This window comes from Rhagoletis pomonella, unplaced genomic scaffold (assembly GCF_013731165.1).
Source record: "Rhagoletis pomonella isolate Grant_MI unplaced genomic scaffold, Rhpom_1.0 Rhpom_scaffold_00002, whole genome shotgun sequence".
Classification (NCBI taxonomy): domain Eukaryota; kingdom Metazoa; phylum Arthropoda; class Insecta; order Diptera; family Tephritidae; genus Rhagoletis; species Rhagoletis pomonella.
The window spans coordinates 85,722,374-85,749,931 of NW_023458556.1; the positions used below are offsets into that span (position 1 = coordinate 85,722,374).

Here is a 27,558-nt window from a genome sequence, read left to right on the forward strand (position 1 = left end):
CCAGTTTTAGCATTCGCTCATGCCTACGTTTCTAATTCGCTCGATATTCATCTGCCCAGTGAGAAAATTGTGCCGCAGTAGTGGCGCACATACGTGGCCTGCAACTCGCTGATCCCACTTATTTCCAATCTCACCGTATAGACTTGCTCCTCGGAGCCGATGCGATGGCTCGTATCATGTTACCTGAAACTCGAATTGGAAGGTTCGACGATCCAATCGTACAACGCACACAAATGGGGGTGGATCTTGAGCGGCAATATAACTCTAGTTTCCAAACGCTCAACGAGCATTCGCTGTCACCACTCCATGCTTCAACTTGAATCTCTCGTTCAAAGGTTTATGAACATGAACGAATACCAGAGGACCGAGCATTATCACTCGAAGAAAACTGGTGTGAAAACCATTTTCTGCAAACACATATGCGTGAACCCAATGGGAAGTATTTGGTAAGACTTTCATTAAAGCTTTTGTTTGATAAAACTCAAACACTTTGCAAGTCTAAGCAAACAGCACTAAATCGTTTTTATTTCCTAGAGCGCAAACTTCAGCGCGACGAGAAACTATGCAAATTACGCCTGCTATAACAACGGAGAGCGATCACTGCGCCTTCACTCCGGCGAATACTCCAACAGTGACACCGTGCGTTTTGCCACATTATGCGGTGCTTAAAGAAGATAGCTTAACGACTAAGGTACGTATTGTTTTCGATGCTTCGTATAATACGACAAATGGCAGATCTTTGAATGATGTTTTGTGCACTGTGAAAATAGCGAAGGAAATATTAAAGAATACTGTCTCACTACGGTCACGTTTGGAAAGGCCTCGGCTCCATACACCGCAATACGTGTACTCCATCAAATTTCGGAAGATGAAAAGAAGTCATACCCACTAGCTACATAGGTTCTCAAACACGAATTTTATGTTTATGACGTGCTATCCGGCAGTGACTCCATCGAAGGCGCTACAGCTATTCGTGAGCAAGTTACTGCGGCCCTGCGCTCTGCCGGTATGAACTTACGCAAATGTAGCAGCAACTCAATCGCTTTAATGGATGGAATTCCTCCGGAGTACATGTCAAGAAGCAACTGTTTAAACTTCAATAGCACCGAAACGGTCAAAACACTAGGCATGTGCTGGCAACCGAATCATGACATGTTCATTTTCAAGCTTAACTTTGAAATTGATTTCTCAGCAACAAAACGTGCTATGCTATCAACAATTGCTTGGCTGTTTGATCCACAGGGACGTATTTCACCTGTCATAATAAAGGCAAAAATTCTGCTAAAGTCGGTGTGAATGTACAAAGTTCAAAGCGCGCGTCAAGAGAGCCGGGCCCTCGGGTGGGATGAAGGACTTCTAGAAGGCACAAATCATCAGTGGCAACAGTTTCTAAGCACCTTATCTACCCTGAACTGCATTAAGATTCCCAGATGGCTACAATAGGAGCCTATTTATATCAAGCCGCTACAACTTCACGCCTTTTGTGACGGCTCAACCGCACCATTATGCAGCCAGCGTGTATCTTCATGTCGAATGTTCCAACCATAGAATCTATACTACCTTGCTCATAGCCAAAATCCGAGTAACTCCAACGAAGCCTCTTACAGTACTACGCATCGAGCTTAGCGGTGCGTGCTGGCGACAGGATTGGCAACCTGGACCAAACGGTCGTTTAAGGCTAACGTTTTAGATTTGCCCATTTTTTATTGGACCGATGCTACAATTGTCTTGTATTGGATAGTCGGTGCTCCCAAACGATGGCAAACGTGGGTATCGGATAGAGTAAGTAAAATCCTTCAAGCAACGTCGATACACTTCAAAATCCTGCCGACTGTGCAACTCGAGGATTAATTCCTACGGCTTTATCGACATTCACGATATGGTGGGCTGGTCCACCCTGGCTAAAGCAGGCTGGCGCGGATTGACCCAAATTTGACCACTCAGCCGTGGATGTGAAAGAGGAAGTAGCTGAAGTCAAGCGCAAATAACTTCAAGTGCACTTTTCTATCCCTGAAGATTCAGTAAATTTTAGATACTCTTCTCTTCACAAAGCGATACGTGTGTGCGCTTACATGTTTCGGTTCGTCTATAATGCTCGTACCCAAACTGCTAAGCGTTTGAAGCGTCTGTCAGTCGCAGAGATGAACAAAATTTTAACTAAGATTGTGAAGCTTGTTCAACAGGAAGCGTTTTCGAAAGAGATAAGGTGCATTCAGGAAAAGGGGTCGCTGCCAAGCAATAGCAGTCTCACGAGCTTAGCACCATTCCTTCGCCTAAGCGGTCGAATTCAAAGAGCTATGTTACTATATGCACAAAGGCATGAAATTATACTACCGAGTTGTCATCACTTCACCTATTTGGTCATCAACAGCTCGCATATAAAAACTTTAGATGGTGGCCCGCAACTAACTATCCCTCACATTCGGCACCAATTTTGGATTGTAAACGCCAGGCGCGCAGTTAAGCAACAATTGCGTAAATGCTGCTTTCGCAACAAACCAGTTACAGCCACACAGCTAATGTCAATCCACCACAACGCCCATTTCTAGCAACCGGTATTGATTATACTGGTGCTATCGTGAGAACACCACATACAAAGGCTATATTGCAATTTTCATTTGCTTAGCAACGAAAGCAGTTCACCTGGAGGCAGTTACCGGAATGTCATCCGAAGCCTTTCTCCTCGGCCGGCGAGGATTGTACAAAGACATGTACAGCGACCGCGGAACGAATTTTGTAGGGGCAGATAAGGTGTTGCAGGTGATCCAGCGGAAACTTCTCGAAGACATCAAGAAAGATGTCGTCCCAACCCCGGCACCCAAGGGCATTTCAACCCCCCTGACTCCCTCAATTCTGGGGGTGTGTGGAAGGCCAATGTGAAATGCGTCAAGTACCACTTAAAGCGGGTTCTGAATGGTACACGCCTTACGTTTTAGGTGCTAGCAACACTTCTTGTACGCATTGAGTCATGCCTTAACTCTCAGCCACTACATCCGCTGACTTCGAACCCAGATGATTTGATGGTGCTCACCCACGGGAATTTTCTCATCGGGAGCCCACTTCTTTCTCCGCTTGTTACTTCAGCAGCACCAAAGGTTTCACTTAGCCAACACTTTATTGGTTAGCTCATCTGCAAACGCAAACAAAATTGTGCAAAATGCAGCCAAACTTACAAACTGAATTAGTTATAGTCAAAGATGTTCGATTAGCACCAAATAAAGGAGTTATGGCTCGCGTTATTGAACTCCATTCCGGATTAGACAACCTGGTGCGCGTAGTCACCGTACGCACAAAAAATTGAACGTATGAGAGCTCAGTCTCTAAGCTGTGTCCATTGCCGATACCCACTTATACTCAAAATTAGTAATTCCATATTTTTGCAACCAAACACTGCACTTGGCACACTCTCTCCCCTAGGCCAGCGTTACGCCCAAACCAAATGGAGAAATATGCTGGTCGATCGAACTATTGCCTTGGCCGGCGCTATTATTTTATTATGCAATAGGCGTGCGGATTATGCCCAAAAAATCCCTAGAGGTGTTTGCGTCGAAGTAACAGGTCGAAACCAATTGTAATCGATAGCTTACACAGAAATACATTTACAGTTAATTTTAACCAAGTTTTCACTGTTGCCTTCATGTCGAAATTTCCAAAAAACCTGATTTTTCAGAGCGGCTTATTTTTGCGAAATTTTAACTTAAACTCTCTATATCTCACACGTTTTACCATCGATTGATTTCAAATTTTTACACAATAAACCAGATACTATTCTAAAGAAAATGAGATTAAGCACAGTTCTTAATACTTATTAAAACCAAAATGGTGGATTTTTAAACTTTTTTATAAAAATTATGGAGGTAGTTTTATCAAATGCAAAAGTTGTGCTAAAAAGTTTGAACTTTTTTTTTTTGTTTTAATTCAGCATTATAGACGAATATCTAAGGAAGTTTTTGGGAAAGATTCAGGTTTAAATAAAAATTTCGCAAAAACTTGCCGCAGTGGAAAATCAGGTTTTTCGGCATTTTCGACATGAAGGCATCAGTAAAAACTTGATTAAAATCAACGGTAAATGTATTTCTGTATGGGCTATCGATTACAATTGGTTTCAACCGGTTACTTTGACCCAAACACTTTTTTCATTTCTAGAGTGCTTTTTGGGGACAATCCGCACGCCTATTGGGTGCCGCTACGCTAAGACCCCGCCCAATGAAAAATTCCAACAAGCCCTTTGTTCATGACTATTTGAGGGTATGCACCTGGACTATCCGGACCCTTAATGAGGAAGGTGCCTCTGCCTTGTTGGTTGATGTCCTCGGGAAGACAAAGACTGACATCACCGCCATCCAAGAAATGAGATGGACGGGTCAAGGAAAAGTAAGTGTGAAGCCTTACGATGTCTACCACAGTTTCCACGTAAGGGAGCGCAAATTCGGTGCTGGATTCGTGGTAGGAGAGGGACTCCGCCGCAGAATACTGACGTTCACCCCGATGGACGAACGTCTAGCCACAATCCGTATCAAAGCAATATTCTTCAACATCTCGCTCATCTGCGCTCATGCCCCGAAGGAAGAGATGGACGAGGCGTCCAAGGATCTCTTCTATGAGCGCTTAGAGCGTACATATGAGCGCTGCTCCCCGCACGATATCAAAATCGCGCTCGGCGATTTTAATGTCAATGTGGGCAAGGAAGGGATTATTGGCGCCACTGCTGGAAAATTAAGCCTCCACGATGAAACGTCTGATAACGGACTGAGGCTGATCGACTTCGCCGGGGCCCGAAACATGGTAATATATTGTACTAGGTTCCAGCATAAGAACACCCAGCAGCTACATGGCTTGCCCCAGATCGAAAAACGAGAAACCAAATCGGCCGTGTTGTGATAGACGGAAGGAAGGCTTCCAGCGTTTTAGACGTACGTACACTCCGAGGGCCAAACATCAACTCCGACTACTATCTTCTTGTAGATAAGATATGCACCTGCCTCTGTGCAGCAAAAGGTGTGCGCCCAACAATGCAAGGAAAGCTTAACGTCGAAAAGCTACAATTACACCAGAGAACCAATTTATTCGCCATTCGACCCACATACCTACTTTCTGAGAGCACTTTTCAACAATCCGACATACGCGAGCAGTGGAACCTCATTTTCTGATCATTAAGTACCGCCGTCGAAGAAGAAGTTGGATTTCAGCGAGCTCGAAATAACAACTGGTAAGATGAGGAATGTCAAGAAGCCGCAGAGAAAAAGACGCCGCCTACGGGGCCACGCTGCGACCGGGCGCAACTCGAGCCATGTAGGACCGTTATAGGGAACTGAGGAAGGAAGCGAAGAGCTTGAGATACTGGCCGACAGGAAGAACGACCGAAAATTTTACCAGAGGGTTGTGCCACTCACGGAAGGTTTTAAGACCAGTGCGACCTCCTGTAAGAACAACAATGGCGACCTTATGACCGATGTCCAGATTGTACTTAAATTTTGGAGGGAACACTTTTCCACCCTACTGAATGGGAGCAGCGCTGAAAGTAGTGGAGAAGACGAACCCGAGCCCCCAGTCGATGACAATGGAGTTGTTGTCCCACCGTCTGACTATGTCGAGGTACAGATAGCGATTACGCGGCTGAAAAACAAGAAAGCTGCCTGCCAGCCGAGTTATTTAAGTATGGCGACGAGGATTCGGTGAGGTGCTTGCATTGGTTCTTATGCAGAATATGGTCAGATGAACGCATGCCCGAATTTAAGTGTGCTCTGCCCAATCCACAAAAAAGACGACCCCGCCATTCGCGCCAACTACCGCAGAATCAGTCTTCTAAGCATAGGTTATAAGGTCTTATTTAGGCCTGCCAAATCCACCATAGATCAGGTATTCACAATACGCCAAAACTTGGAAAAGATCCGCGAGAATACGATCGACACACACCATATATTTGTTGATTTCAAAGCCGCATTCGACAGCACGCAGAGAAGTTGCCTTTATGCCGCGATGTCTGAATTTGGTATCCCCGCGAAACTAATACGTAGTGATAGAACTTTTTATAAAAGTATCGATACTAGTACTCATTACAGTACTATTGACTTCAAATCGTTATGAGAGAGGGAGTAGGGATGTACCAACAAGAATATACAACAAAGTCGTTACTTGGAAATATAGCGGTGACTGAAATAAAAAGTGTTACACCATGTTACAGTTTTGCTCATCACTGTACATACGTATATGTATATAAATTCAAAACTTTGAATTAAATTAGCGTTATATTCATTTCCACGACTTTCATATATCCAAGAAAAAAATGTTCGAATGTTCGCCATAATGCTTATTGGGTAATTTTTAAACAATATTTCAATGTGGTTGAAAGAACGAAATTTGTAGGTAATTTAAAAAGTTTTAAAGACGCCGATACTTTTTGGTATTCACGATACTTAGTACTTGTAAAAAAGTATCGAGTTCTTAGTACTCATGAAAAGTATCGATATTCTCTACTCGGTACTAGTATCGTTCTATCACTACTAATACGGTTGTTTAAAACGACGTTGAGCAATACCACTAGCTCCGTCAGAATAGGGAAGGACCTCTCTGAGCCGTTCGATGCCAAACGAAGTTTCAGACAAGGTGACTCCCTTTCGTATGATTTCTTTAATCTGATGTTGCAGAGGATAATAAGAGCTAGAGTTGGAAAACTATCGATGGCACTACCGATAGTATCGATGGATTTTGACTATCGAAAACATCGATGGTTTTGTAAGCACTATCGATACTTTTCACTCATACATATATTATTCAGTAACATACATATTTCAGAGCGCAGATGCTGCTTGAAGCCAAAAATCGTTGATAAACTTTTGTTCCTTAACAAAAATATCGACATACTTATTTTAGCAATTCTGATATAATTTTCAATAAAAGCTGTTATGTTTAATTTTTGGACTTTTTTAATCAAAACTATCGATAGTACTATCGATAGTGTCGACATTTGCGATAGTATCGATACTATCGATGGTTGTGACTATCGACTATGGCCACGACCATCGATAGTTTTCCAACTCTAATAAGAGCTGTAGAACTGAACCGCTCAGGCACAATACTTTACAAGAGCGTACAATTGCTGGGGTATGCCAACGATATTATCGGTAAAAATAAGGGCTACATCTGTTCTGCCTTGCCGTGACTGGATAGAGAAGCAAAGCGAATGGGTCGGGTGGTGAACGAGGACAAAGCGAAGTATCTCCTGTCATCACACAAACAGTCAGAGCATACGCGTCTTGGCACCCACGTCACTGTTGGCAGTTACAAGTTTGAAAAAGTAGACGACTTCGTTTATTTGGGAACCAGCATTAATACCAATAATAACGACAGCCTTAAAATCCAACGGAGAATCACTCTTGCCAACAAGTGCTACTTTGGACTTAGTAGGCAATTGCGAAGTAAAGCCCTTTCTCGTCGTACAAAGATCACACTCTATAAGTCACTCATCATGCCTGTGCTGGTGTATGGCGCGGAGGCATGGACAATGAAAACATCTGATAAAGCGGCTCTTGGAGTTTTCGAGAGAAAGATTGCGATGGCGGATGCCGCAGACGATTTAACGATGAGCTGTATGAGTTTTTCAACGATATAGACATAGTGCAGTGAATTAAAATTCAGCGGCTCTGCTGGCCTTGCCATGTCGTTCGAATGGACAGAAACGCTCCAGCTCTGATGGTATTCAACTTGGGCCGCGATGCTGGTAACAGAGGAAGAGGAAGGCCTCCTCTGCGTTAAAAAGACGAGGTGGAGAAGGACTTGGCTACACTTATCATTTCCGATTGGCGCCAGTTAGCACAGAAAAGAAATGATTGGCGTGCTGTTTTGGACTCGGCCAAAATCGCTTAGGCGGTTACAGCGCCAATAAAGAAGAAGAGATGCTCCGTAGGTTCATTGAAAAAATGCCTGCTAAGAAACATTATAAACCGTATAAACTTATAACTGTGTAGACTTAAATCAACTGTCAAAATTTGCTTGGATACTTGTTTACACATTTCTGATAAATTTCTCCAACGATTTCACTGAATAACCTTCATAAACCAAAGCCAAGGCAACTCTGTCGCAAATGTAAACGAAAAGAGAGTATGGGGCGTTCATGTAACAGATCTCTTAAATTTATACGAATATCTGCTTGATAAAGTTATTGGTTTAGATGAATATCACTAATATTAATTTAAATATTGGCATGACATTTAAATTTGGAATGTAGAAAATTATGTTTAACACATGATAGTTGAAATTTCAAATTACGTTTGGTCGAAGGCGGAAATTTAAATGTAGCATCCGGTGCCTACGGATTTTCAAGGAGTTCACAATTCTCGTTATGGCTTAGTTTACCGTGAGAAAAATTTTACACATCATTGGGCGGAACTTGCAAGAACTTGAATGTGTAATTTAGGTTGTAGGGAATGTCACTTGATTTTCGGGACGCAGAAGGTTGTGAAATTACCGGCATCTTGAAAACAATGGTGATCAAAATTTTTTAAAACTTAGAGAAGATAATTGGGTCTTAATCAACCTATGCCTAATCGTTAGTTTTCATACATGGTAGTGAAATTCCAATAGGATTTCTATCTATCCAATCATTATATACTGTGAACTGTGGGACTCGGTGACTTAACTCTAAAATCAGGTGCGCTAAGGTCCTCAGCGTCGGAGCGTCTTAATTTTTTCGCTGGTTGATACTCGTCAGGTGAATTTTCGGCTGTCACTGTAGTTTGTGCAAATTCGGCAGCCGAACGGGCAGAATTTTTTGGTTTAAAAAGTTCGTTTTTTACGGAACGCATTCGGAACGTAGCATTTATTTTTGTGATTCACAGACATTGAAAATACAGTTTTTCTCCCAAATAGGTAAATTAGTTTTATCTCAAAATGTGGAACAGAAACCCGCGTTCGCTTGATATTGAACATGCAAAATGTTTAAAGAATCAATTTGAGTCCTATATTTTTACGCTTTCGAAAGCTTCGACAATCTTAAAATTAAATCAAAGATTTCTGTGTGTGCAGATTAAAATCGTATTGGGGTGTCAAAAAACTGTACTGAAGTGAAGGCTCGATTTTATTAGAAAAACTTTAGATTTACTCCGCTAGGTAAATACTTGACAAAGAATAATATATACAGGGTGTCCCAGAAGTAACGTGCCAAACTTTAGGGGAAGGTAGGTGGGGGCGTGAGCTCTCTGATAAACAAAAAATGTTCAGGTAAAAAATATTTAAATTTTTTTGAATAAAAAAAATCGTGCCTTTTCATGTATTTTCTTTAACTGCATCTACAACCCAGGCTATACTTAGTCAATTTTTTAAGTAAAATACTTCCAGATAGTTGCTTCTCCATACTCAAATGCAATGAAGTTAAAATATATTAAGGAACCATCATAAAATTAGGACTATTTTGGGATTTTTAATTTTTGATATATTCTTCCCCAACTTTGACTATCTCTGGTGAAAAAAAAAATGTATTGAGCTTTAACTTTACATTACATAAACAAATTGCTAATTTAATAAAGATTTCAGAAAGGTGTCACTCTTACTGTTTCGAATAGAAAAAAAGTTATAGCCGCTTTTGTGGACAAAGGACTGAGACACGCTAGAATGTATTTAATAGATTTAAATTTAAGTTGCTCTTGTTACCGACCAGTGACATACTAAATAGTACAAAGGTACATTATTACCTGCACCTGACATTATTTTATGTTACTTACCGGAATTCGGACTAGAGTCTATAACAAGGGCTATATCTATCAATATTTTTTGTGAAGGATGGGTTCACGTGAAATAAGATATACATGAGTTGTTTGAAGAAAAATTTATTCATTTATTGATAAAATGTGCTCAAATTGGCGACCTTCTACTCTAATACAAGCTCGGCACCTTTTAAGAAAAGACGCTTTTAGAGATCTTAAACTCAATTGGGCTATCTCAGCAGCAGCTCCATTTATTTGTTCCCGCAAATGCTCTTTGTTTTGAATTGTTTTTGAAAAAATTTTGTCCCGGCGAATACTTCACGACCCGGACGCCGACGATTGGGGTTTCGCTCTGCATAGAGTCTTTGAGCAGCTCTGGCATTACAGCAAGCTTCACCGTAAATTAGGTGAATATCCTCATATTCATGCGACGTATACTGCGTGTTTTCTGTCATAGTATTAATAACACATTGTTCGAAGGGTCCAATTTTACAAAATCCACTTGCACTTAGGGACGTTCCGATACCATAAAAGTATCGATACCTACTTAAATGAGTTTACTCAAATCGTTATTTCGATACTACTTATATGAGTGAACCGAAAGTATCGATACCTACTTGTATCGAAAATTTATTTTTTTCCTTTCATATGCAACAAATCGAGAGTGATTTTCCGGCGTTTAGCTGTGACATACCTTTTGCGCCTTTCAGGCAAAGTCTGAGATAGATCGATCCCCCACCCAGGTGTCGATATGTATATTTATTCATTAGTTAACAAACACTAAGAAGAGAGCGATAAGAAGGCAACATTTTTTGTAGAAACGAAATCGTCATAAGACAAAAAATTCAACCCTTGAAAGGTTCCTGCGAAACTTTACAGCTTTAAAGCATTACTTGCACTTTGCTGTGGTAACACTAAATTTATAAAAATTTATCCATACTTTAGATTTTGGCGGTATCATTGCTTAAAGCAATAATTTTTCATAAAACCGACGCTGTGGAAAGTTTCTTCCATAGAAAAAATATGGCCGACAAGATATGTCACTTGCTTAGATCGATTCGATACAAGTATTTTTCTTTCGATACCAAGTAGGTATCTAAACAACGATTCGAGTAAAAAAAGAAGTTGGTATCGAAACAAAAGTATCGAGTACATACTGGTATTTACTTGTATCGGAACATCCCTACTTTCACTAATTCCGGTAAGTAAAATAAAATAATGTCAGGAGCAGGTAATAATGTACCTTTGTACTATTTAGCATGTCATTGGTCGGTATCAAGAGCAACTTAAATTTAAATCTATTCAATACATTCTAGCGTGTCTCAGTCCTTTGCCCACAAAAGAGGCTATAACTTTTTTTTCTATTCGAAACAGTAAGAGTGGCTCCTTTCTGCAATCCTTATTAAATTAGCAATTTTTTTGTGTAATGTAAAGTTATAGCTCAGTACATTTTTTTTCACCAGAGATAGTCAAAGTTGGGGAAGAAAATATCAAAAAGTTAAAAATCCCAAAATAGTCCTAATTTTATGATGGTTCCTTAATATATTTTAACTACATTGCATTTGAGTATGGAGAAGCAACTATTTGGAAGTATTTTACATAAAAAATTTACCAAGTATAGCCTGGTTTGTAGAAGCAGTTAAAGAAAATACATTAAAAGACACGATTTTTTTTAAATTCAAAAAAATTTTAATATTTCAAAAACGGTGACACTTTTACCTAAAATTTTTTTGTTTTGTTTCGCTCTTCGCCCGCGATTTACATGGATGCCAGAATGAGGCGACGGCAAACTCGTCCACAGAGAATGCCATATTGTAGCGACAGCTTGTAGCCGTGCGGATTATCCCCAAAAAGCACTATAGAAATGAAAAAAGTGTTTGGGTCAAAGTAACCGGTTGAAACCAATTGTAATCGATAGCTTACACAGAAATACATTTACAGTTAATTTTAACCAAGTTTTTACTGATGCCTTCATGTCGAAAATGCCAAAAAAAAACCTGATTTTTCACAGCGGCAAATTTTTCCGAAATTTTGAATTAAACTCAATAAACTAGATACTATTCTTAAGAAACTGGGTTTAACTGCAGTTCTTAATACTTATTAGAAACAAAATGGCGGATTTTTTTAACTTTTTTATAAAAATTATGGTGGTAGTTTTTTCAAATGCAAAAGTTGTGTTATAAAGTTTGAACGTGCGCTTTTGTTTTAATGCAGCATTATAGACGAATATCTAAGGAACTTTTTGAGAGAGTTTCAGGTTTAAACAGCAAGTAGTTCCAAAGTTATAAATATATTATGATGACGCCCACGAGCGGGCGCTCGCCCCTAGATGACAAATATATTCACATAGCACTTGTACAAATAATTTTGAATGTAGTATTAAATAAAATGTTGAAGTTCATAAATTTATCAGTGTTATAGAACTTATTAAAGCTTTTATTGTAAACTTAACAGACATTCTTATATATATATCAATGTAACTACATACAGTGGTGGAAGAAATAATATAAACTTTTTATTTTGACCAGTTTGGCTAGATTACTTTTGCTTATTCGATGTTTAATATTTTTTTATAAAAGTCTAGCGCATTACATATATAACACGCATCATATAAGACCACATTTCAAACTTTGTACAAAAATTATACAAATTCAACAAATATTACAGAAATCCCCCAAAAATTTCAAACTTTTTAATCAGATTTTTTATATGGAAGAAAATGCCTAGTAGCGTCAGCAAAAAAATTATTAAAAATCAACGCGATTTTCTAGCGTCTTGAAATTTGCCCTTGAATCTACTAAAACTTAATGGACTATAAAACTGCATACCAAATATGTTTCAAAAGAATTTGATTAAAAAGTTTGAAATTTGTTTGGATTTCGGTAAAATTTGTTGAATTTTTATAATTTGTTTACAAAATTTGAAACGTGGATTTATATGATGCGTGTTATATAATGCGCTATATCTTTATAAAAAAAAATATTAATCATCGAATAAACAAAAGTAATACAGCCAAACCTGGTCAAAATAAAAGGTTTATATTATTTCTTCCACCACTGTATGTAGTTACATATATATATATGTAAGTATGTCTGTTAAGTTTACAATAAAAGCTTTAATAAATTCTATAACACTGATAAATTTGTGAACTTCAACATTTTATTTAATATTACATTCAAAATTACTTGTACATGTGCTGTGTGAATATATTTGTCATCTAAGAGCGAGCGCCCGCTCGCGGAGGTCACCATAATATGTTTATAACTTTGGAACTACTTGCTGTTTAAACCTGAAACTCTCCCAAAAACTTCCCTAGATATTCGTCTATAATACTGCATTAAAACAAAAGCGAAAGTTTAAACTTTATAACACATTTGCATTTGAAAAAAACTACCTCCATAATTTTTATAAAAAAGTTTAAAAATCCACCATTTTGTTTTTAATAAGTATTAAGAACTGTAGTTAAACACAGTTTCTTTAGAATAATATCTAGTTTATTGTGTAAAAATTTGAAATCAATCGATAATAAAACGTGTGAGATATAGCGAGTTTAATTTAAAATCTCTCGGGATTTTGTGGGCATAATCCGTACGCGATGTTTTACGCCTTCTCACTTTAGCTCGCTCCAAAACGTGTGTTTGGTTGCTACCCAGAGGATACGTGGATATAAATATACGGACGTTGTGAGCTGCGATTTGAACCGTACGCACAAGAATCACTTCTGCTCCTACGGAGCATAGTCAAACAATATTCCTAGACCGATTCGAGCAGATATGTAGGCGCAACACTTCCTGTGGCACTTGCTTCCAGTGAACGCTCCTTCTTAAGCATAAATCATAATTACGAAGTAAAACTGAGGAAAAAAGACTAAATGACTTAACATCCGCAGAGACATAGAAGTTACGAACCAGGAAATATTAAATAATTTTTTTTCTTTTAACCACGAAGCAGTAGAGAAATTTTATTTCTGCAATATTTTGATCAGTTTTGGCTATTTTTCTTTTGTTTATTTCATGTTTGATATGTTTGTATAAAAGTCTAGGTGGTTGTACAATGAACACCAAATAAATTTAGATTTCAATCTTGGTACAAAAATTTTAAAAATTCTGGAATTTTTACCAAAATTTCAAACTTTTTAATCAGAATCTTAAGAAAAAATGTTCGTGTGCAGTTTTGTAGCCCGTTATATTTTAGTCTAATGAAGTCCAAGTTTTAAGCTGCTAAAAAATCCCTTTCATTTTAGCTTTTTTTTGCTAGTAGAATATTGTCGAACATACTTTGAATGGAAAAAACGTGAAACACCTTCAACCAAAAAGGATATCAAAAATCAATGGGATTTTTTACTTGAAACTTACACTTGCTACCAGAATTAAATCGGCTACAAAACTGCATGCCAAATTTTTTTGATTCTGACTAAAAAATTTTAAAAGTTTGAAGTGTAAATTTATATGGTGTTTGCTGTAAAACCAGATAGACTTTTATAAAAAAAGTAAATAAAGAAAAGACAAATAGCCAAAACTCGTCAAAATATTGCACTCTTAATATTTTGTGGACAACTGTATGTAAGCACTAGAATTTATTTAAAAACAAGTAAGAAAGTCTAAGTTCGGGCGGAGCCGAACAACAAATACCCGGCGCAAGTATTAAATATATGTTTTTTCACCTTTCCGAAACCTTCCGCTAGATGGTAAGCCGGGGTGTATCAATTTTGAGTAAATTAGCGTCCTTCAATTTCGAAATATTGAAGTTTCAATCATTTCTGAAATTTACCGTTATATGAGAAGCGGCCGTTATTTTATTCCGATTTCAATAATTTTCAACGTTTTGCTTATATTTGGCAAGCACAATAACCACATCGAGTTTGGTACAAATTGGTAGAACGGTTACCGATATACATATATGTGATCATAAGTGGGCGGTGCCACGCCCATTTTCCAAAATTTTACCATAAACGTATTTCTTGGTAAGGAATTTTTGCAAGCATCAATTTTGAATAAATTTGCTTTAATATTACTGATTTATCGAGGATTTCGTATTTCTCTAAATTACCGTTATATGGGATGTGGGCGTGGTTATTGTCCGATTTTTTAAATTTTCAGCCATTTAGTATGCTGTACCAAGGCCAACAACTGTGAGGAGCTTGGAAGAAATTGGTGCAGCGGTTACCAAGATATACACATGTAACCATAAGTGGGCGTGGCTACGCCCATTTTCCAAAAATTTATAATATTCTTATTTTTCGTCTTAAAATTGTTGTAAATATCAATTTTGAGAGAATAATCTTCAGTAGTTACTAAAATATCGCAGTTTTCGTATTTCCGAAAATTACCGTTATATGGGATGTGGGCGTGGTTATTGTCCAATTTTTAAAATTTTCGGCCATTTAGTATGCTGTATCAAGCCCAACAACTGCGCCAAGTTTGGAAGAAATCTGTGCAACGGTTACCAAGATATACACATGTAACCATAAGTGGGCGTGGCTACGCCCATTTTCCAAAAATTTACAATATTCTTATTTTTCGTCTGAAAATTATTACAAATATCAATTTTGAGTGAATTATCTTCAGTAGTTACTAAAATATCGCAGTTTTCGTATTTCTGGAAATTACCGTTATATGGGAAGTGGGCGTGGTTACTGTCCGATTTCGCCCATTTTCAATACCAACCTACCTTGGAAACCTACATACCAAATTTCGTTGAGATATCTCACTTTTTGCTCGACGGACAGACGGACGGACAGACAGACATGGCTTAATCGATTTCTCTATTCATTCTGATCATTTATGTATACATTTGTCTATATCTATCTCGATTCGTTTTGGCTGTTACAAACAACCGTTATGTGAACAAAATTAATATACCCTTGTGCACAAGTGCGCTCGGGTATAAAAAACTAAAATATAGGCATCTTCGGTGAAATTGATTATACGAAATAAAGGCTACGTTTTTAACCCACACAACTGACGCTACGGGCTTATGCTAGTGCACACGCCGTAGTTAGCGAGTCAATTCCACAAAATCCCTGGAGAGTGATGCATTGGCCGATGGAAAAGAGGAAGTTCATAACAAGCTTAGAATCATCGCATTAATGCTAAAATTTCCTTTTTGGTTGAAAAAAGAAAAAACCGTCTTGCAATAACTGGTGTATATCTTGGTGTAAATTTACGAATTTTAGTATAAATCTGATTAATTGTACCGAAATTCACAAATTTACACCAAGTTATACACCAATGAGTCACTTGAGTTAATGTGCGTGCCGTCGATACATCCAATTAAGCCCGGTATTTTTACCAAATTGCGCGTAGAAAGAACTTTTGACGGACTTCTTTTGTTCAGAAATGAACAATTATATCCAGATACTGCAGCTAAATATGTCTCCTCCTCTCCCAGCCTTACGTTCCACACATTCGAAAACTACGACGTCAAGAAATTAATATTTAACTACCTCCTACCGACACAGGTACTCGTCTACCAACACCACCGGAGCTAAGCCAGCATATCCTCACACGATTAGCAGACTCTAATCATCGTGCATGGTCCGACTAAGGATTGGTCATACAAAAATTATCCACGGGCACATACTCAGATCCACCTCGAGTAAATTATGTCCCTACTGCAATTCTAATGCCCCTCACTGGAAACCACGCGGAAGGAAATCTTCGGACAACCCATACCATTAAACATTTTACAAACGCTAGCCATCAACAACATCCTAAAAGTTAATCATTACTTCAAGAAGATCGGCCTAATTTATGAAATATAACTAGGTATTTTGTTCACCCGCAGATTAAGTTTTACACTTTATTTATTTTTTGCCTAAATAATACATAAAGTCGTTTAAAGTACAAAACCGCGTATCAACAAAATGCAAAACCGCGTATCAAGATAATGCAAAACCGCGTATGTGACGTTGCATAAATTATTTTCTAGAGAGTAAAAACACCTATATTTCAAAATGGTTCTCTTTTTTTGTAAAGCAATCGCATTTCTGGCTAGTATATTTCAGGACGAATGGATAAGGATTGAGCCAATAGCTTGTGTGAGCAAATCCAATTTTTGGCAGCAAATGTCAGTTACGCGGTTTTGCAGAATGACGATACGCGATTTTGTACTTTAAACGACGATAAGTATATTCAATTTTTAACGATCGTGTCGAAGGCCCTGACTGCCAGCACTCTTTTTCATCCTAGGTTTAATATTATATATTTTACATATCTATATTAATAAAAATGTTGTGTTCGTATGTCACGGTCGTCAAAACTCGAGAAAGGCTGAACCGATTTGAATAATTTTTTTTTGTATTATTCGGTGTAATACCAGAACCAACGATATCGCAAAAAATTTGAGGGTTGCCACATATTTGAAAATATTTAAACCCAATTATATTGATAAAATAAATAAATTATTACAATATGGGCATCAAATTAAAGAGGTTTAAGAAAGATGAATGATGGAAATATTTTTGGGGGGGGGGGGGGGGTTGCCACCTAATTTAAAATTTTAACTCAGTTAAGTTGATTAAGTAAATGAAAAATTGCAATGTGAATATCAAATTGAAGAGTTTTAAGAAGGCTTACAGCCGAAAATATGTATGATTAGGGTTGCCACCTGTTTGAAAGTTTAATTAAATTACACTGATAAAATAAATGAAATATTACAATATTGGTATCGAATTAAAGAGGGTTAAGAAAGATAACTGTTGGAAATATTTTTGAGGAGGGTTGCCACCTATTTGAAAATTTTAACTCAGTCAAATTGATAAATAATTGCAATATTGCAATGTGGGTATAAAATTAAATAGGTTTTAGAAAGATAGCTGTTGGAAATATTTTTGAGGAGGGCTGCCACCTACTTAAAAATTTTAACTCGGCTAAATTGATCAAATAAATGAAATATTGCAATACGGGTATCAAATTAAATAGGTTTCAGAAAGATAACTGTTGGAAATAATTTTGAGGAGGGTTGCCACCTATTTGAAAATTTTAACTCAATTAAATTGATAAAATAAATGAAGTATTGCCATGTGGGTGTCGAAACTAAAGAAGGCTTACAGCAGAAAATATGTTTGAGGAGGCTTACGACCTGGTTGAAAATCTAACTCAATTTAATTGATAAAATAAATGACATATTACAAATGAAAGATGACTGTAGGAAATATTTTTGAGGAGGTCTGCCACCTTTTCGAAATTTTAACTCAGTTAAATTGATAAAATAAATGAAATATTGCAATGTCGGCAAGAAGCTTTAGATTCTTATTAAGGTTTACGGCTGAAAATATATTTGAAAATTTAACTCAATTTGTATAACGGATAAAATAAATGACTTATTAAAATATAGGTATTAAATTAAGGAGGTTTAAGACAGATGACTGTTGGAAATATTTTTGAGGAGAGTTGCCACCTTTTTGAAAATTTGAACTCGAAAGCTTATTATGTTGCACCAATGTATTTTCAATATGAAGCAATAAAATAAATAAACCAACGAAAAATTAGTCCTTTGTCAAATATGTTTGATTTATTATTATTTATGTATGGATATGTACAAATGTAAAGCGGATACGGACGATGGGTGGTGGCTGACGGTCGTTCATGGTTGAATACTTATACCCGCGCTCTTTTCAATAGAATTGACTTCAACCTCAAAGCAGTAAAACTGCTTGAAGGAGAAGTTAAAAAATAGTTAATTTGGCGGGAAAAATTTATGACAGTTTCTAATAAATACATTTGTACATGTGTGCGTACATATGTATATTATTAAGCAATAAGGTGGACCGTCTTGGATTGATTAAATAAATGAAATATTGCAATTTGGCTATCAAACTAAAGAGTTTTAAGAAGACTTACAATAGAAAGTATGTTTGAGGTACAATATGAGTGTCAAACGACAAACGACAGGTATTTGAAAAATCTTTATTTGAAAATATTTTTAATAGGATTATCACCTACCTAAAAGTAAAGACAGAAAATATTGTAATTAAATGAAATATTACAAAACTGGTTCCTAACGAAAATTGTTTGGGAAAGCTTTACTACGGAATTTTTTTAAATCTTTCCACTTATCCAAAATCCGAAGAGTTTAAATAAATATAGAATTTACATCATCTTATCAAACGAAGTGATCATATTATTAACGAAGAGCTGGTACACAATTTACTTAATGTAAAAAATTAATAAACAAGTAATTTTTAAGCAAGAAACACAACCGACTTCAATTCCCATATAAACATTTAATAGCACCGTTAATTTTTTCATGATCCAATGATCGGATATAAACTAAATTAGTATGGGATCACCTGGAAATCAGTTGACGTGGTCCAAAGTTATGCGGTAACATACATAAAAAAAATAATCCGACGAATTGATAACCTTCTCCTTTTTGTGAAGTCGGCTAAAAACTACTGAAACAAATAACAAAATGATAAAAGAGTATCGAAAACAAAAAACTATCGCATGAAAGCTGTTTAAAAAATACTTAATGAACACTTAAAATTGTTGACACCATTCCCTAGCATTATAAATCAGTAAACTTTTAATCGTAAGCAATTTCGTTTAGGGTCGCCAAGGCCTACTAAGTATATTGCGAGTAAAGAAATTTTGAATAACTTGAGATAATATTATGATTATGATTATCATTACTATTGTGAACTCCTATTCCCGATCAAGGATTCCCAAATTAAAGCGAAAGCAGAAGGGCATTTACGAGCGCATGAAGTAAATGTTAATATGAACTGCAGAACTGAACCATATAGGAACATTATTTTACAAGGGCGTATAATTTCTGACGTGTGCCGATGACATCGACATCATCGGTAAAAAAAATCTCGAAGTCTCTTCTGCCTTTTCCAAGCTGGATAAGGACGCAAAGCGAATGCGCCTGGTGGTAAACGAGGACAATACGAAGTATCTCCAGTCACCGCGTTCGCGCCTTGTAACCCACGTCACTGTTGACAGTTATAATTTCGGGAAAGTGGAGAATTTCATTTACTAGGGAACCAGCACTATCACCGATAAAAATATCAACATGGAAAACCCACGCAGAATCACTGTTGCCAACAAGTGCAACTTTGGACTGAGTAGGCAATTCGGGAGTAAAGTCCTTTCCCACATACAAAAACCGCAGCCCAGAAATCACTCATCATGCCCTAGCTGTTATACGGCGCAGAAGCTTAGACAATCACAACATTCGATGAGACGTCTCTTGGAGTATTCGAGAGAAAGATCTTACGGAAGATATACAGGCTTCTGCGCGTGGGCGACGGGGATTACCGTAGACGATGGAACCATGAGTTGTATGAGATTTACAACGAAATGTACATAGTGCAGGGAATGAAAATGCAGCTTCTCCGCTGGCTTATACATGTTTTTCCAATAGGAACCGAAATTCCAGGTGTGAAAGAATTCCACTCGACTGGCGTTCTTTGTCGAGCTTGGCCAAAATGGCTTAGGTGGTTACAAAGCCAAAGTAGAAGAAGAATATGCAAATGATAGATGACAGAGTTGGGGGACCTTCTTGGATTCGCCAGGAGGTACTAGGAAAATATTCCCTATCAGATGGATTCTGGCAACGGTTCGATCAAAAAATTGCATTACCTTCGTCGCTATCGCTTCGTCTGGAATTGCTGCGACATTGTTACCAGGTGAGCTGGCATTGAACATATAAATCATCGAAACTCCCACGTAAAATATTTCCAGAGCAACCGGCATAGAAAAAGTATTACAAAAATTTAATTTCATTGTTTGGGATGAGTGCACCATGGCACATAAAAAATCGCTTGAGCTCTTTGTTCAATTGTTGCGAGGTTTGCGTGGAAACGTTCAACCATTCGAAAATGCATTGATATTGGTCGCAGGAGACTTTATGCAAACATTGTCTGTAGTTTCTCGATTAAGGAGAACTGATCGAAAGAATGTTTCTTTATTAGAAAATTAATTACAGGAATCACGATTGGCTCAGTTAACGGGCTATTATTGCTGCGAATAATAAGGATATCTATCAACTAAATAATAGTGGTATTGAAAACAGTCGTTGCTTGAGCTGATCAGCTCTTTTACCAGACTGCCAGGCCACTTGCTCACTTTGGTGAATACCACTAATGTTATTCAATCCAGCATTCAACGTGAGGAAATAGCATATACGTCGATAAACACCGTTATGGAAAAAGTCCATCCAACGAAATTTTTGAACTCGATTGATCTTCCAGGGAGACCCCACATACTGAAATTGAAAATAGGTGTGCCAACTATCATGCTGCGGAATATTAATCAGCCAAATCTTTGCAACGGCACGCGACTCGCACTTAAGAAATTGATGAAGAAAGTAGTGTAAAGATTTTAACGTGGCCTTTCAAAGGTGAAGAATTCCCATGATTCCGACCGATACACCATTTCAATTTAAAAGATGGCAACTCCCAATTCGATTGACATTCGGAATCACAATCAATAATGCTCCAGGTCGAACTTTGGATGTTGCGTGTTCCTGTGTCGGCAAACCAGATATCCTTGATATCTATGCAGCCAATGGAAAAACAACAAATATAATAATATATCATCCATATAACAGGAATATGCCACAGCAAAGCGTGGCAGGTTACAGCTAGTTGTTAATAAATAAAAAAAATATCCACTTTGCGCAAAGCCTGCGTCCATTCCTTAAGACCTTTGTTACCCTCCTTCTGCGAGAAATCGCAGCGTTGCTTCCAGCTTCAACACTTCGGGAATGGAACTTTTGCTCATAAGGCGGCAATTCACCCAAAATCATAGGGAACGCTGGTGCCACAAGGCGCTCACTGCGGTCGTTGTTGTTTATTAATGACTTACCTCAACAATTTAAATTCGCTAAATGCTTAATGTTTGCAGACGATGTTAAACTGTTTTAAACATTCCGTAATATTTTTGACTGCATGAACTTACAATCTGACCTTGGTTCTTTTACCGGATGGTACACCAACAATAACTTATTTTTGAATACGAATAAATGTTGCGTTGTTCCTTATTCGAATAAGGAATCACCAGTCTTTTAAACTATCAACCAAATCCTCACCCTTTAAACCGTTCTTATGAGATTAAAGATCTGGGTGTAACTTTTGACTCCAAACTCTCTTCCTCTAGTCACATAGACTTTATTGTTTCAAAATCTTTCGCAATTATTGGTTTTATTGGAGACTTTAAGGCCCAATTTCAGATGGCCTATTTAAGTAGAGATTAATTAACTTCAAAAATTCATTTTCAGATCATACATTTAATCTGCACTTAAATGGTCAATATTAATTAATTCAGAAATGAATTTTTACTTAAAAACCAATATAATTAGTTAATAAAATAATGTAAAAAATCTATATTTTTTAAAAACAACCCTGCAGAAAAAAATTATCAATTGATAAAAAATAACCTACTTGTAGTTAGCTTTTTTGCGGGATTTCTATAAAATATGTAACTTGTAGTCAGCTACAAAAAGCTAACTTGAAACAAGTGGACAAGTAATGCAGGAGCTTGTTTTCTTTAAACGCGTTTCTATATAAATATCCTGCACTTCGCAAATACTTTTTCGAATTGAGGACAAATAAAAGGAAGATCCAAATTTCATACTATCATTTTGAAGTTACCCTGCAGAAAAAATTATCAATTGATAAAAAATAACCCACTTGTAGCTAGCATTTTTGCGGGATTTCTATAAAATATATAACTTGTAGTTGGCTACAAAAAGCTAACTTGAAACAAGTGGACAAGTAATGCAAGTGTAATGAAGGAGATTGTTTTCTTTAAACGCGTTTCTATTTAAATATCCTGCACTTCGCAAATACTTTTTCGAATTGAGGACAAATAAAAGGAAGATCGAAGTTTCATATTATCATTTTGAAGTTATGTCTGACGGAGTGGAATATGGGACCACCTGCAGCAGAATATGAAAACAAATATGAAATGTAATAAAATAAAAAAAATAAAAAAAAATTAAAAATAAAAAAAAATAAAAAATATTTTGTTTTTCCTATTGATATTTTATGTCCAAAAGTAGTTAATTACAAGTTAGTTACATCAAATGCAGAGGTAACTACCCTTGACTATTTCACGGCCATCGCCATAGAAATATAGTTAGCTTTCGTCAAAGAAAATATACAGATAATAAGTGACTTTTAGCTCCTTCCTAATCAACTTAAAGTTAGCTTATAGTTAGATTCATTTTCTGCAGGGTATGTCTGACAAACAAATATGAAATGTGATAAAATAAATAAAGTAATAAATAAAAAAATTAAAAAAAAAATAAAAAAAAATATTTTGTTTTTCCTATTGATATTTTACGCCCAAAAGTAGTTAGTTACAAGCTAGTTACATCAAATGCCGAGGTAACCACCCTCGACTACATCTAATGCAGAGGTAACCCCCCTTGACTATTTCGCGGTCATCGCCATAGAAATAACTATAGTAACCCTGCAGGGAGTGACGTTAGCTTATACCTAACTTTAGTCTGTTTACGCGAACACTAGTGCTAACTATTAACTGTGTATTTTGTTCGAAAAAAGCTAACTACTTTTGTGGGGCGATGGCCGCAAAAAAGTCAGACCTGGATACCTCTGCATTACATGTCAACTAACTTGTAACTAACTACTTTTGGACATAAAATATCAATAAGAAGACCCAAATATTTTTTTGTTTTTTTACGTTTTTATTTTCTTATTTATTTACTTTATTTTATTACATTTCATATTTGTTTACATATTCTGCTCTGGGTAGCCCCATATTCGAACACCGTCAGACATAACTTCAAAATGATAGTATAAAATTTCGATCTTCCTTTTATTTGTCCTGAATATGAAAAAGAATCTGCGAAGTTCAGAAAAAAAGTGTATTGAAAGTAATTTTTGTATGAGGATATTTAATAGAAACTTGTAAAGAAAACCAACTTCCGATTGCGTCTGCATGACTCCTGCCCGACTTTACAATTCACTTTAACCCTAGGAGGTTCAACCAGGTCTGTGCAGACCTTTTGCACATAAACGTGTGTATAACTTTTTAGTTTTGCGTGCTAGAGACGAATCCTTCCATGACTTCCTAGAAGCGGCTACGGCGAACACAATAAGCATAAAATCAGACCTCTTTTGTGTTTGTGTTGGGTTTTATTAGTGTTTGCAAACGTAATGGCTCAAACGGACCAAACAGGTCTGTGCAGACCTATGTGTGGCATGAATGCTGGAGCAGGCGTTTTAAAAATGTTTTGACCACGGACATAACAGTTATAAGTTTTATCGCAAAAACCTTGCCCCATAACAGTTATTAGATGAGAAAATTTTTTTATTTCGCCGATAAGAGTTATAACCCAACGTTTATATTTTACCTTGCCTGATAACTGTTATGCCGGAGAAATATTTTTTCCGTTGCTCATAAGAGTTATTTCGCAACACTTATTTTTTACATTGCTTGAAGAGAGTTTTTTCACTATCTCACTTTTGTTTTCATCATATTTACCTTCCACTTCATCTCCATCTTCATAGATATCGTTAACTTATAACACTTATCAGACAAAGTAAAAAATAAAAGCTGGAAAATAACTGTTATCAAGCAACGTAAAAAATAAACGCTGTATTATAACTCTTACCGGCGAAATAAATAATATTTCTCATCTAATAGCTGTTATGAAACCGTTTCGATTTGAAAATTAAAAATATTAGTTTTTTTGGTGGTGCCTGTAAAACTTTATATAGAACGTTCAGATTGAATTGAGCGCATGCAACGTGTATAGCAGCAGCGTTTGTAGTGTAAACATCTGTGAGTTTTTATTGAAACGAGTGAAGCTGTAGTGCAAACACCTGTACGTTTTTATTGAAGTGAATTTATTTTGGGGTTTTCCACAAAAATATAAGGTAAGTGTAATTTTTTCTGTTTGTTTACATATAGAAAAATGGCTTCAGCATCCAGTATCGATGATGATATGATGGACGTGGTGAATCGCACCACAAGATATCAAAATTTATCGGAAGAAGAGAGGAGGCAAATGGAAGAAAGGTTAGCAATATGGTTGGCCGGTGCTGATGGAGAAGCCGAGGAAATCAATGCATTCGAAGGCGACGACGTCACGGATCCTGATTATGTGCCGACGTTAGAAGATGCGGCTTCCGATGCTGAGACTGAGACCGTTATAGAAACCGAGACTCCATATGACGATGATGAGGATTTGGAATATTTATATGAAGGCGCTGCAGCTGCACCCGAAGCGCTTGAAGCCGTCGATATGGACGAGGAGCCTCGTTCGGCGAGCTCGATTATTAAATACCGTTCAAAGGATGGCAAGCTTTGGTCAAGCGCTCCGCCGTGCACAGGTAGACTTCGTGCGCATAACTGCGCTATTGTGGGTCGCGAAGGCCCGGCTCCAGGGATTATGCGATCCCCGGTTTCAATATTTAAATCGATAATAACACCGGAAATCGTTAGTATAATTGTGCGTGAAACGAACCGAAAGGCCCAGGAACTATGCCGCCTGTGGTGTGCCAAGAATCCTGACCAGACACCGCGAACGTGGACGAAACCTGTAACCGAAAATGAAATATACGCCTTTTTTGGCCTAACTTTGTTTGCCGGCATATTCGGGTCAAACAGTCAGCCTGCTCTTGAGTTGTGGGGCAACAACGGAAACCCTATCTACAGGGCGACGATGTCTGCACACCGCTATAAAATTATTCTACAATATATTCGATTCGATAACGGCAACACGAGACCCGCTCGACTATTAGAAAGCAAATCGGCCGCCATTGACGACATTTGGAACATGCTCATGAGCAACTTGGAGCGTCTATATGTTCCGGGTGCCCAGATAACTATAGATGAGCAATTGTTCCCGTACCGAGGCCACACGCGTTTCACCCAGTATATTCCATCGAAACCAGCAAAATACGGAATTAAAGTCTGGTGGATGTGTGACGCCAATTCCAATTACCCACTGAAAGGAATAATATATGTTGGAAAACAGGCAAATGAAGCGCGTGCGGTAAATCAAGGCGAGAATGTTGTTCTTAAATTGGTCGAAAAATACGCCGGTTCTGGACGAACAATATATGCCGATAATTTCTTCTCGTCTTTTGATTTGGCCACGGCTTTGGTGACAAAACGGTTGGCATATGTAGGAACCATGCGCAAAAACAAAGCCTGCATACCGAAGGAGATGTTGGATCCAAAACGAGATGTATTCAGTACAGTATTCGGTTACCACAATAATAACATCGCACTATGCTCATACGTGCCAAAAAAGAAAAAAGTTGTGGTTCTCATCTCGACCGAACATTACAATTCCGCCGTCGACTCATCGAAGCCATCGAAGAAGCCATTTCAAATTCTGGACTACAATAAGTATAAATCCGGAGTGGACACCATGGATCAGATGGTTAGCGGTTACACGTGCAAACGGGGCACAAACCGGTGGCCGTTAGCTCTGTTCTATAACATGCTGGACGTGGCGGGCTTGGCTGCATTTGTCATTCATGACAAATTGGGGCATGTCAAGAGGACCGACCGAAGACGTGTATTCCTCATGGAATTGGCAGAACAGCTGGTGGTTCCTCACATGGAGCAAAGAGCAACGAATCCCATTGTACGAGGTATTCAACACGTCAAAGTGGCAATGGCGTTATTCGGTGTAGAGGTAAGCATTTCATATATGTATTCATTCATTGAATTCAAGTTCTAAAATCATTTGTTCAACGTTTTTTTCGCAGGTAGCTGCAGGCCCACCGATAGATGATCAACCAGTCCATGCCGTTTCCTCTGCAACTCGACCATCGTGCTCGCTCTGCTATAAATTGGATAAGAAGCAGCGAAAGACTAGATTTCATTGCATGTATTGCAAAAAACCAGTGTGTCAACAGCATTCACATGCCAAGTACGCGTGCGTTGAATGTCGTGCCTAACCTTTATTTTCTTACTTATGATAAATAAAATAGGGTATATTGTTACCTAGAAAATATAAAAATATGTTTTTATTGTTCATCCTGACTTTTTCCTAGCATTAAACACATTTACACAAACTTTTGGGACACCTGCCTGTGTTTTCCCATACAAATCTCATGTAGGTCTGTGCAGACCTAGTTGTACCAGTTGGCGCCAAAATATCCCTGAACCTCCAAGGGTTAAGTTGGTTTTGTCATAGCTAATTAAAAGTGAGGTATTAATCGAAATCTCGCGAAAAAGCTAACTATAAGTTGGTTAGTTTTAACAATTGATAATTTTTCACTGCAGGGAAGCTTTCGTCATAGAAAATATAGAGATAATAAGTGACTTATAGCTCCTTCCTAATCAACTTAAAGTTAGCTTATTGTTAGATGCATTTCCTGCAGGGAAGCTTTTATTTAAAATGTACAATCAAAGGATAAAATAAAGTAGTGTAACAAAAGATTTTTAGCAAGAAAATTTTGTGAAAACTGCACTAAAATTAGTAAAACAATATAAGTTAAGGTCTCGTTAAAGTTACTGAAAGCCACTTAGTGAAAGTTTGAGTAACTCCTTTCACTTTGTACACATTTGTACTAATTTACTTCGTTTTTAAAAAAGTTTGTCGCGCGGATCGCAAATCGGCATTTAAATATCTGCGTACATGCATATACATACCTAACCAATTATGCATGTACGCTGAATTTGCCGACAAGCTTTTTTAAAAACGAAGTAAATTAGTACAAATTTTTAGTAATTTTCATTAGAGTTTGAGTAACTCCTTTCACTAAATGGCTTTTAGTAACTTCATCGAGACCTTAACTTATTTTATTTCAATCATTTTAGTGCAGTTTTGACAAAATTTTCTTTCTAAAAAATCTTTTGTCACTCTACTTTATTTTATTCCTTTGATTATACATGTTAAATAAAAGCTTGTTTTTAAAAAA

The 27,558-nt window shown here is 37.3% G+C and overlaps 1 protein-coding gene across 1 annotated transcript; it reads left to right on the top strand.

Moving 5' to 3' along the window:
* The first annotated feature begins 24,593 nt into the window (after positions 1-24,593).
* LOC118755620 (piggyBac transposable element-derived protein 4-like) lies at positions 24,594-26,592 on the top strand. The gene is made up of 2 exons (XM_036490447.1): positions 24,594-26,327; positions 26,401-26,592. Exons 1-2 carry the CDS (start codon positions 24,594-24,596, stop codon positions 26,590-26,592), a joined length of 1,926 nt encoding a protein of 641 aa, XP_036346340.1.
* The last annotated feature ends 966 nt before the right edge of the window (positions 26,593-27,558 follow it).

Excerpts from the sequence above, each read along its gene's own strand:
- LOC118755620 (XM_036490447.1), top strand. The coding sequence starts at position 24,594 with ATGGCTTCAGCATCCAGTATCGATGATGATATGATGGACGTGGTGAAT. Across the intron at positions 26,328-26,400 it reads TGGCGTTATTCGGTGTAGAG|GTAGCTGCAGGCCCACCGAT; the intron begins GTAAGCATTTCA and ends TTTTTTTCGCAG.